At 39.8% G+C, this 12,642-nt stretch overlaps 1 protein-coding gene across 13 annotated transcripts in view; it reads right to left on the reverse strand.

The window, feature by feature from the left end:
* Window positions 1-6,223: 6,223 nt before the first annotated feature.
* SMARCA2 (SWI/SNF related, matrix associated, actin dependent regulator of chromatin, subfamily a, member 2) overlaps window positions 6,224-12,642 on the reverse strand; it is a 178,097-nt gene continuing 171,678 nt past the window's right edge. For 11 of the 13 annotated variants that reach the window (XM_054657897.2, XM_016960529.4, XM_054657895.2 and 8 more), the window contains 2 exons: window positions 8,390-8,532; window positions 6,224-7,074 (listed from right to left, as the gene is read on the reverse strand). In XM_054657897.2, the coding sequence (XP_054513872.1) occupies window positions 7,039-7,074; window positions 8,390-8,532 (179 nt within the window). In that variant the 3' untranslated portion in view covers window positions 6,224-7,038. The remainder of the gene's footprint in view (window positions 7,075-8,389; window positions 8,533-12,642) is intronic. The other 2 variants (XM_054657899.2, XM_054657898.2) reach the window with 1 other exon arrangement.

A 12,642-nucleotide genomic window follows, 5' to 3' on the forward strand; every position in this document is an offset into this window, starting at 1 on the left:
GGAGGACATGAGATTTGGGAGGGCTTGGGGGTGGACTTATATGGTTTGGATTTGTTTCCCTGCCCAAATCTCATGTCAAATTTTAATTCCCAATTTTCAAGGAGAACCCTGGTGGGGGGTGATTGAATCATGGGGGCAGATTTCCCCCTTGCTATTCTCATGATAGTGAGTTCTCACAAGATCTGGTTGTTTAAAAGAGTATGGGAAGGTAGCACCTTCCCCTTTGCTCTCTTCCTCCTGTTTCTGCCATGTAAGATGTGCCTGTTTCCCCTTCCCTGTCCACCATGATTATACATTTCCTGAGGCCTCCTCAGAAATGCTTCCTGTACAGCCTGTGAAACTGTGAGTCAATTTCAACCCCTTTTCTTTATAAATTACCCCGTTCCAGGTAGTTCTTCATAGCACTGCAGGAATGGACTAATATACTGCCTGGCTGTCTCTTCTGCTTTGGGGGCAGTGGTTTGCCCTATGAACTCAGTTCTTTGATAAATCTCACAAGAGTTGTTAATTTTCAGTTCGTTCAGCTTTTTTCTGGTTGTACTTGTTGTTTGTGAGAGATAACTTCCAAGTTCCATATAAGCTGTACCAAAAACTGGAAGTCCCCAGTGATTCTCTCTGAGTGGTAATATTATGAGTATTTTTTTCCTTTGTACTTTTCTTACTTTCAATCTCTTCTCTCTGAGTGGTAGTATGAATGATTCTGAGTGGTAATATTATGAGTAAATTTTTTTTCTTTGTACTTTCCTTACTTTCCATCTTTTCTACAATCCATTTTATAATTAAAAAGTTAAAGTGTTCTTTAAAATAGAGAAAAATAAAAACAATGAGTTCAATCTCTGTTGACTTGGAGGAAAATACTCAATGTACTGTTAAGCGAGAAAGGCAAGTTGCAGAGAATAGTATAGCGCCTAAAAAAAAAAGAATAAAACCTTGAAACATCCTTAAAGTAGAGCTGAGAGCTAAAGCCACCTACCCTTCGCAAAGCTTACCGGCTACATTAAAATGGCTTTCCTATTCCATTGTCTTTATTATCATTTTACTATTCCAGGAGACTCTTACTTAGGCAAGTTGTTGTCAAAATTCTCACCTTGCTATTTCCACAATTTTTAAACTGTGTCATGACCTGCCCTAGCCAAATCCTTGTATTGACACACTTTAAATTTCAATAAAATCTGATCTTGACCTCCTTCAAAGAAACTACCAAACTCCATCAAGGTGGTGGCCTCCCTTACCACAGCAACAATAAATTCAACTTAATCTTATTATCAGGTTATATGTTGTTGGTTTTTTTTGTTGAGATGGAGTCTCGCTGTGTCCCCAAGGCTGGAGTACAGTGGTATGATCTTGGCTCACCGCAACCTCTGCATCCTGGGTTCGAGCAATTCTTGTGCCTCAGCCTCTCAAGTAGCTGGGATTACAGGCATGCACCATCATGCCTAGCTAATTTTTGTATTTTTAGTAGAGATGGGGGTTTCACCGTGTTGGCCAGGCTGCTCTTTAACTCTTGACCTCAAGTGATCCACCTGCCTTGGCGTCCCAAAATGCTGGGATTACAGGCATGAGCCACTGCACCAGTCTCAGGTTGTATTGAGATAATTGGGGAAGTGGCATTTGATAGCCTCTATGCTTGTATGTGTTAATGTGTGCAAGAAGAAAGGTGCAGAAGTAACCACATCAGACTATTAAAGGTGATTGCCTGGTGGGGGAGGTGAATGCTAAATTAATTTTCTTTGTATTATTTCGCTGGTTGTGGTGGATACATGTCCATTTTATAATCCTAGAAGAGGAATTTAATTAAAATTTTTACAAGAGAATTAAGAAATACATGTATTTGCTTGAGGGACTATGAGTCTGTTCACTTTGAGGTTTATAATCCCACAGTGAGCCTTGCTTCATAACTGCGTTTGGGTTCACAAAGAGGCCTCGTTCCTGTGTATAGCAAAATCAGTGTTTAGAAACAGAAAACTTGCTTCCCTGTAGTTGCCAGACTTAGTTGCCTTGTATTATTCAACTTAGCCCTTACGGAAAGTGACGCAGAACACAAACACCTTCTTGAATAAAGCGGCTCAGGCATTTGGAACACGTCACTTTCCTTCTATGAAGCTCAATGTCCTAAACAACACCAGGGATGAATACAGTTCACCTGGACCAAGGTTTAGCAATTCTAGCCCTATCAGTCATTATTCCTCACCCTATGCTCTATCATTTTTCATTACTCCTCCCCAAGCAAAACAGATTCACACACTATATGACAGTATATACAAATAAGAACAGAAATTGTACTTTATCTAGTTTGATGCAGGCTCTTACTCAGTAAATTTTAAGAAAAGGATTAGATGTGCCCATTTCTTCAAGAATAAGGTTGACTCCTAAAATTCTTGTGGGAAAAACATTTTTTCATAAAGGGAGAGTACGTCTCTACCTTTCTGCTAAGTAAACCAAAGATATTTCCCCCAAGTATTACACCACATCACTCTCAATGAAGGTTAAGTCAAGCACAAATGAAGATTGCTGCCTTGTAATGTACGAGACAGAAAAGCCGTTTCAGAGAGAGAAAGAAAAATATTCAGCTTTTCCTGTTATTCCCATTGATGGTGACTTTCTTTTTAGAAGAATGACAATTGCGTGCTGGGTGTATATGCCTGTACCGATGATCTAAATCAAGACCAGTATGGCCTCATATTGTTCCTCAGGAATGAAATAATAGAGATTATTAAAAGCCTAATAGAGTAGTGGTTCTCAAACTTGAGTATATATCAGAATCATCTGGAGCGTATGTTCTATTAGGGGGCCCCACCCTCATCCCAGCAGGTCTGGGATGAGGCATCAGAATGTGCATTTCCAATGTTTCCAAGTCATGCTGATGCTGCTAGTTTGGGGACCACACTTTGAGAAACACTGGTTTCAAAACTGTCAATGACTGAAGGGCCCTTAAAAGCCATCTCCAGTCTATTTCTTGACTTTGAGAATCTTTCTGGATGTTTTAATGACATTTAATTTACAAGCAATTTTTTCTAACATACTGCAAACCTTTGACAACACAACAGTATGTCTCAACTACACAGCTTGCAATTACAGGACGACTCACTTATTCTTCACGTTTTATAGAGGAAATCAAAACTCAAATAAGGCTGTGGCAAAATCCAGAATAATCCACACATTTGACTCCCAATTAAGGGCCATGATCCTAATTTCTCATCTGAATAATTATACTTAAAGATAAATAAGCAGCCTTAGAGGGAAAAAGGTCTTTTAAAACCTTTATATTCCTGCTACAGTACATCTGGTTCCAGTATATTCTGGCTATATAATATCTCTAATGGGAAATTTAGAGGTTCATATTTAAAACACCCCATTTTAAGGGTCTGACCTATGAAAATAGTCTGAGAATCATGTTTCTGGTGGCATAACTCAGGCAGATCCAGCTGTGATGTGTGCCAACTCGGGTCCACGTAGCAGACTGACGCTAGAGTAAGAGGCCAGGCTGGGATAGGGGGCAGTCAGGCGTCTGTTCCTTCAGGTGGCACTGGTGGTGGCTCTAGACTCTCCACATGGGAAGTGCTTAGGAATTCCAGTCTGGTGGGATATGGAACTGGAGGACTTGAAGATATAATTGCACGCTAAGCATACTCTGTCCAGCACCTATGGAGATGATGGGGTGTAAAAACCTCTCTCTCAGAAAACACTTGGTCTTATCAATGTGTGGGGCAAACATGAACTTGGTCACTACGTATACATATGGCATTATATCTGATGGGTGGATGATGGCAGTAGTGATATCTAAGTCAGTAGCCTTTAGGAACCATCAGTAGCTGGGACCTAAGGACCCCATTCTGGCCCTTGCAGAGGACTGTGAAGGAAGAGCCAGAGTAGCAGGGCCCAGCCAAGAAAACTGGGTCTCAGTGGAAAGGCTCACGGGAACTAGAAACTTGAGCCAGGACTGCTCTGGAAGCCCAATTGTGTCAGCAGGTGCCAGGTAAATGGGTGCCTGAAGCTTATCATCAACAAGATCAGTTCCAGGCCTCACTCACTGAGGGGAGGTGGGGAAGCTCCAAGGAATATGGGGTCTGGAATCAAACAAATCTAACTTCCAAATCCAACTTTTGGTGCACAGCCCTTTGCTCTTCAATCTCTTCTTTGCATTATCTTTATTTGTAAAATGGGAACAAGAACTATGCCTTCCTCACGTTCTTGTAATTGAATAAAATAACGCAATCAGTACATAGCCTGATACTCTTAGATTCCTTCCTCTGTTCCTAAAACACCTTTGACCTTGGAAAGAACTACACTGATGGGCTCAGCAACTAGAGCTGAACAAGATGGCTGCCACAACGTGGTAAACAGGTCCACATATGCACATGCTCGGGATGGCCCGCCCCATCCTTAGCAGAAGCTCGCGATGGCCTGTCTTCTTGTTAGTGCATGCTCATTCTGCTGCCACCTCAATTATCACCTGGACTGTTTACCACCAGTCCCACCCGAAGGAGAAGAGACTCCTGTCCTCAATGATCATCCCTGGCTCTCATTTCCATTATAGCCAAAGAGAATAACACATTCTCCTTGAAGGATTGGAGAACATTCTTCACACAATAGAAATCCTGAACGATGAGGACAGTGGTTTTGAGGGCGTTAGAAACAGCAATGCTTCTGAAGCCAAGGAGAGATTGCAAAGAGCACAAAAAATATAGAAAATACAGAAATAGAAGCAAGCAAAGATGATTGTTTTCTTTGAACTCATACCAAATCATCTCAGTAAGAGAAACTAATATGGGTATACTGTTTCATGGAGGTCTCCAATCCTATTGCAGTTAGCAAATCCGAGAAAGCAACCGAGAAGGGAAACTTCTGAACGCTCAGACTACTGGAAATTAACACACGAGTTGACATTTAGAGAGACAAAGAAGTTTCTCAGGACCGTACTCTGTGTGGATCAAATTTCCTTCAAGATTCACAGCAGTATGCGGCATCGGCAAATCCTCATATGTAAAAGCAAGGATCCTGGAGTTCTCCTTAGATCATTCTAAAAAAGGAAGCTTTCACCAACCCAGCAGTGTTGAAGGAAAACTCTCCCATTTTGATCCTATCAATCAATCAATCATCATCACATCACCAGTTCCTTAAGAAAGAATCGGCCAGGCACGGTGGCTCACGCCTGTAATCCCAGCACTTTGGGAGGCCGAGACAGGCAGATCACGAGGTCAGGAGATCGAGACCATCCTGGCTAACAGTGAAACCTTGTATCTACTAAAAATACAATAAATTAGCCGGGCATGGTGGCGGGCACCTGTAGTCCCAGCTACTTGGGAGGTTGAGGCAGGAGAGTGGCGTGAAACGGGTGGCGGGGGAGGGGGGTGGGCCGAGCTTGCAGTGAGCTGAGATCGCGCCACTGCACTCCAGCCTGGGCAATAGTGTGAGACTCCGTCTCAAAAAAAAAAATTGCCCATCTTTGTGCTATTTTTTTGAGAACTTTAAAAAAGATATTGAGACACATGTTATAATCAAACACAAAGTGTGAGCCTTGAAAAGATCCTGGCTAAAACTAAACAAATACAAGATGATGTTAGGACAATTGGGAAAATGTGACTATGGCTTGTTTCTTAGATATCAGGGAACTATTGTTAATTCCTTTTGGTATGATATAGGACTGTGGTTGGCTACAAGATACGCTTATTCTTAGATTTGTGCTGAAATACTAGGTGCGAAGTATTGTGATGACTGACTGCAACTTATTTATTTTTTTCCAATGGTTTGGTAAAATAAAACAGGGTAGGGATGAACTATTAATCATTGTTGAATCTCAGGTGGAGGGTATATAGGTGTTCACTGAACCAGTCTTTCGATGGAATATTTTTGAAATCTTTCAAAATCAAAAGGCATAAATAGCAATACAGATTTTCCAACTAAGAAACAGAATTTAAGGCTGAGCAGGGACTTCATATGGCTTGTCCCATGGCAGCATCTCTTCTGCTGTTTGTTTAATAAAGTCATGGGTGCAACAGGCTCCCCTGGTGGACACAGCTGGACCACTTCGAGGAGACTGGCTCTCTCAACCTCTGTCTTTTTTTCCCTATCAAGTGTTCAGTAGCAAGAGCCTGCGCAGCCCTCTGCAGAAAACTGCCACTTCAGGCACAAGGGTTTCAATCCTCTAGAATTAGAATTCAAAGAAAGAGGCTGCATTTGTCAAGCTAAATTATTTCTTTATTAGGAAAGCACCAACACCACATTCTTCGAAATTACTGGAATTTTATTTGCCTCAGGCTTATGACTTGCAACCAAAGACATTGTGCAAAGAAAGCAAAGATTAAGTACACTTTAGGGAGAAGGAGACGATACACATTGGTAACACAGGAGATCAGGGTGACAAAAGAAGCCATCCAATACACTATATAGATTGCAATATTCAATAGCGCTTTCAACAAAACTTTTTTTTAAATCAAGAGCAAAAAAATTAAGCAATGTTTACAGTAGACATAAATCTTATACAATTCAAAAAGCTTTTGTTCAGATCATAGAGCATAAAATGGAAAAATGTATATGCAGGTGAAATCTAACTACTGTACATTTATCACCTATTAAAGTTGCTTATATGTACCACAGTGTAAAAAAACAATACCGAACAAATAAAAACCTCGAAAATTGCCTGATGAAAAATAAAATAACCAGTGACTTTTCAAAAGACAAAAAAAATCTTCTCATCTGAACAGGTGATAAAACCAGGCACAATCAAACCGTTACCAAATTAGACCCACCCATAGAAATATACTATCCACCCACATATTTTCCATCAAAAGCTTTTTGTTTGTTTCAATCTGAATCTTTGAGGCCCATTTGGTCACAATATGTTACAAATATTTGTGTATGTGTGTGTTTTTTACACCATGATATCATATGTTTGTCTGGCACTATCCTAAAGCTAGTTTATAAGACGATGATGATATAGAAACAACCCAGTGCCTATATGACAAATGAACTCACTGGGTAGAAATGAGACAGGGGAGGAAGGAATTCAGTTCTACCAAGGAAAAAGGTCCATACTGATCACTCATCATCCGTCCCACTTCCTTCTGACTGTTCCTAAAAGTAAAAATAATAAGATAAAATGAAGTAACATCACATGCAAGAAAAAGAAGATATAACAACAAACCATCAAGAGGCCAGTAGGAAAAAATGACATTTTGGAAACAACCCGCCAAATCTCTTTCCGTGGCAGGACAGAAACACATTAAAGAGGCATCGACAGTCTCTAAGCTGAGAAGTTTTTCTTACTGAAAACCCCAAAGCAAAAAGCCCACCCTCTAAGCTATTGTTTGTGCCCTTTCACTTTGGCTTGAAAGGTTTATGGCTAATATTTTCTCTTTTTCAGCCCCAGGTTTTAGAAAATTCATGGGAGAAAAAAAATTAACCTGCATTTGACATCTCCTAAAGAAAATACAGTATTTTAAATGTATTTGAAAATGCTTGCATCAAGGGTTAAGGCTGGGGTGAGATCATAATTCTGAAATTTTACCAACATGGTAATGTGTTGAAGGAAAATCAAACTAGGAAAAGGGAAATTTATCTTTATCTTTCCAGAAAGAAAATAATGTGGGTGCCAGGAAACCATCCTCTGGAAAGTGAATGGATGAAATGATGGGTATTTCAAAAGGCAAGGTATTAGGAGCTTCTGCCCACTCTTCTACCTTGCTGCCCAGTCAGACAGAGCACACTAGACTGAGTTATGCTACTCGGGTCCGAATTCCACCTCTGCTACGCGATCTGTAGCAAAACACACATAACCTAACCATTTGCATAACATGTTATTTGAGAGTGACATCTATCTCATGATGCCGACATCAGTATTTAATATGCTACCACACAGGGAGGTACCTATTACAAGGCCTGGCTCAACAGATGCTCATTGAATTTTTCAAATATGAAAAATAACACCCCTAGGTACTTAAAAAGTCCTTTGAGTTTTTACATGGTCCCTTAAGTAGCAACTCGAGCCAATAACTCTGACGTCATAACAGTTTTTCTCATTCTTCCATCTAATCTACTGTTATGTACCAGGCACCATGCTGGGTGTGATGCAGATAAAATATTAACTGGCTACGGGGAAAACCATATTTATAAGAAAGCATGTGGGAAGATTAAAAAGGGGGAAAGGGAAGCTTGATTTGGTAGTTTTTCATTTTTGAAGACTATTAAAAAAGCAATAAACAAAGCCCCCAGTCCTTTGTTCTAAATCATACAGCTCTGTTCACATCCCTCAATAGTGAAATCTCACTAAATCCTGACATTTCCAGTCCTGGGTAATAAAGTGAAAAGGCTGAAGGGGCATGGAAATGCAAGAGGCCGGCAAGCAGGGGAGAGGGCGTCTCCGCCTTCAGTCCCAGTCTGCTACACTTACACGTTCATCCTGCTCCTCATCGCTGTCAAAATCGCTCACTACAGGTTTGGCTTTTCCTCGATTTGGCCTTTTCTTGCCTTTTCCTTTGTCCCGGCCTTTCTCATCTTTTTTATTGAGCTTAATTTTCACCTTGACTGATTTTGCTAAAACCAAAGCAAATGAAATAGACACCAGTGAGTAATCACAAGGAGATCTTTGTATAGGTGGTAAGACTATCACCAACCTACAGACAACACAAACATCCCAGAGTGCCCAGAACATTCCCGGTTTATGCCTGTTCGGTGTGGTTCTGTCTAGTCAGTGACCCCTTTCACTTGCCAACCTGTCTCCTTTTGGAAGATAAATGATATAGTCACGCTAAACAGGCAACAAGAGGGACCGAGGTCTCATGGAGGACAGTGGGGCTGGATCCTTTACCTGTCTCCCAATGGCTGACCAAGGATAATGAGGGGAAGTGTTTCCTACTTGTGGAGGTGTTGGGCAATCATTTAATAGAACTTTTACATTAAAAATATAAATAAATGTAAAGAGTTTAAAGGCCAATAATTTTACTATGTAGATAACTCCATTGACTTAAAAAGAAAATTCAAATAGTTCAATAATATTTTTAACATAAAGGTACAAAATGGAAAGTAAAAAGAAAACACTTTTGAATGCTTCCTTTCCCCCATTCCTAGTCTCTTTCCCTATAACTATCTTTCTGGTAGTTATTTCCAGGAAAAAAAATGTTTATGTCCATACCTGCAAGTACATCCATTTCTCTGTGTGTGTGTGTGTGTGTGTCATTCTACATATTCTATAAAAGTCTCTCTATGGAATATAAAGAATTCAAGTAAGTATATATACACACATACATACTTGAATTCTTTATATAGTTATCCCAAAGGGATCTTTATACATGTCCATATTCTACACTTGGCTGTTTACTCACATATGTGGGATATTTATAGGTCAAGCCTCATACATACCTGCCTAATTCTTTTAAATACCTGAAAATTTTCCATCGTATGGTATACTATAATTTATTTAATCAGTCTCATATGATGAGGGCTGAAGTTTGCTGCTTTTTTTGCTAGTATAAACAAAGCTGCTGTGAACCTATTTCAATGTATCTTGGCAGAACTTGAGGGAGGTATGGTGGACATGTCCATATGGTAAATTTCTAACAGTGCTCTGTCAGATTAGCCTTCAGAAAGACTGCACTCATTTCCACCTTCACAGGACTATTCTGGGGATACCAATGGAAACACTTGGAAGAGTTCAAGGTACAATATCACAAATATAGGTACATGTCCCAAGGAACAAAGACAATCTGCTCCATGGTAGTTATTTGGGATAGGTATCCACAGAATACCATTTTTGGTATTTGATGATGAAGGCACTGAAAATGTGGGTCTCTCATTCAAGCCAGCTTTGCTAGACTACCATGTTTGGTGGGTCTCAAGGCATCTAGAAATAGATGTTGTCATAGAGGGAATCCTAGCTCCAGAAGGAATCTTAGAGATGAGGGTGTTTGTTTCAGACTTCTTTTGCGAAGTAGAGGGACCCACAAAATATTTCCAAAACTAAAATCTCCCACAGAAACATAAGCTAACAGAAGAGATGAGAGCTGTGCTGTTATGAACTCAAGTGTGGTGGTAGCATTTGCCTTTCCTCCATCCCAAATCCTAGTACACAAAATAGTACTCCTAGCCAAGGCTTCTATCTATTATACCCACTGTTTGCTGCTTAACAAGCTATAAGGTGGGGCCCTTTGCTTTGGGTGGAGTAACTTAGGAGAAGAAGAGGAGACTGGAGATGAAAAGGCCTACCTACTAATGAAAATGGGAAGATGTAGGACGTCTAAAGAAATAGATGAAAGAAGCCAGTCATAATGGGCATTTCTAAACAGTGTGGAAAGACAAAGTGAAATATGTCCATTTATACAGGTGTGGGCTCTCCCTGACACAGGAGTATGGGAAATGAATGGGCAGAAGACAGGCAGTAGGGGTAAGAAAATGTATCCTTGAGAGCATAATCTAAATGTGCCTTGGAGTGTGGCGCACTCTAATGCTGTCAGGCATGCGTCAGTGGATATGTCTCTCCAAAAAACCCACCTGACAGACTATGGACAAGCAGGCTAATAAACTGGACCATTAGGTGAGCCCTATAAACAGCTCCCTAAGGTTTTATGATACAACCATATGCACCTATGAAAAGTTCTAGCTACCAAGTGTGGACAGAATATCATCTCCTCACAAGATGTCCATATCCTAATCCAAGAACCTCTGAATGTGTTGTATTACATGGCAAAAGGGATTTTAGACTGTTAATTGTCTGACCTTGAGATGGGGAAATTATAGTGGATTATCCAGGTGGGCCCAATCTAATCATCTGCATCCTTAAAAGTGGAAGAGGAAGAGGCAAAAGAGAGATTCATGGAGACACAACATGAGAAGGACTGTACCTGTCATTGCTGGCTTTAAAGTTGGAACAAGGGGTAGGGGTGGGGAGGCAATGAGCCAAAGAACACTGTTGGGAACAGCCTTCCACTGGCAGCCAGCAAGAAAGTGGGAACTTTGTTTCTACAAACACAAGAAATTGAACTCTGCTAAGAACCAGGATGAACAAGGAAATGGGATTCCCATCTAGAGCATCCAGAAAGGAATGCAGGCTGCTGACACATTGATCTTAGTCCAGGGAGACTCATGCTGAATCTGTGACCCACAAGAGGTAATAAGTTTGTGTTGTATTAACGTCACTAAATTTGTGGTAATTTGTTATAGCAGCAATAGAAAATTAATATACCAAGGCTTGAGAAATTAAACTAAATTGATGGATGGGGTAAGAGAGCAGCTCTTTGAAAACAGATTAGAAATCTGGCTCTAAAATAATGAAATATATAGCTAAAATAGATGATGCAGATGTATTCAAATGCTAGAACAAAGGAATAACTACATGAATTTGGGACAGTTTAAATTCATAACAAATAAAAGGCAGAATCACTAACTAGAATATAGATAATAGAAAATGATGTTGGGAAAGAGTCGCTTATGTATGTTGAGGGCAAGAATGGAAACTCCATTCTCTGTGGCAATGTGTATACATCACATACATTTTACATCTTTTCAATAATCTATGGGTAAAATGCTCAGGACAGCATTATTGGGAAACAAACAGCCTGATTAACAGAGTATAATTAACACGTTACAGTACATTCACATTCATTAATGAATGTTAATATATATTATACATATTAATATATGTTGCTGTAGAAAAACCCTCATTGCCATGGAAAGTGTTCATAATAAGTACAAAAATCATTACATTTTCCAAATCATCTGTATTAACATGTCATTAGAAACCTAATAATTTTATAAAAGCATGTCTATACTTTTAATATATTTTAAAAGGTAAAAAACGTGTAATTCTATATCTCTACATACATGTAATATTTTGAGACGTTACCTTTTTTTCTACACATAAATTTGTTTATAAAAACATAGCACACTGTTTTGTGGCATGATTTTTGTACTTATTATGAATATATTGATCAGGCTTGTCTCAAACTGGTGACTTCAAGTGATCCAGCCACCTCAGCTTCCCAAAGTGCTGGGATTACAGGCATGAGCCACCAGGCTCGGCTTATACTGTAAAACATAGGTTTTAGTACTTTGAGAGGTATAGGGTGAAGACACACATAGGAAAGAAGAAATTTTATGTTTTAAAATATTTATTATATTTAAAAATTTTTTTTTAGATAGAGTTTTGTTCTGTTGCCCAGGCTGGAGGGCAGCGGTATGATCATAGCTCACTGCAGCCTTGAACACCTAGACTAAGCAATCCTCCTGCCTCAGCTTCCTGAGCAGCTGGGACTATAGACACGTGCCACCACACTTGGCTATTTCTTTTTACAAAAATTTTTGTAGAGATGGGGTCTTGCTATGTTATCCAGGCTGGTCTTGAACTCCTAGCCTCAAGCTATCCTTCTGCCTCAGCCTCCCAGAGTGCTCGGATTATAGTTGTGAGCCAACACGCCTCACTAAGAAGAAATTTTCAACTTCTGACGGCACCCTTAACCTTTGGAATATTTGGGTTATCAGTCAGGGCTGGAACTAGGGTAAAACAATGGAGGCACTCACCTTGGGTGTAAAATTTAAGGGGGCATCAACTAATATCCTAAAAGGTAATATTTTAAAAACCCAAATTAATGCCCCCCAAATCCATGATAAACAAAATATCAACATTTTAAATAAAGACAGTACCCTGTCATC

The sequence above is a fragment of the Pan troglodytes genome, chromosome 11 (genome assembly GCF_028858775.2).
Source record: "Pan troglodytes isolate AG18354 chromosome 11, NHGRI_mPanTro3-v2.0_pri, whole genome shotgun sequence".
In the NCBI taxonomy this organism is placed as follows: Eukaryota; Metazoa; Chordata; class Mammalia; order Primates; family Hominidae; genus Pan; species Pan troglodytes.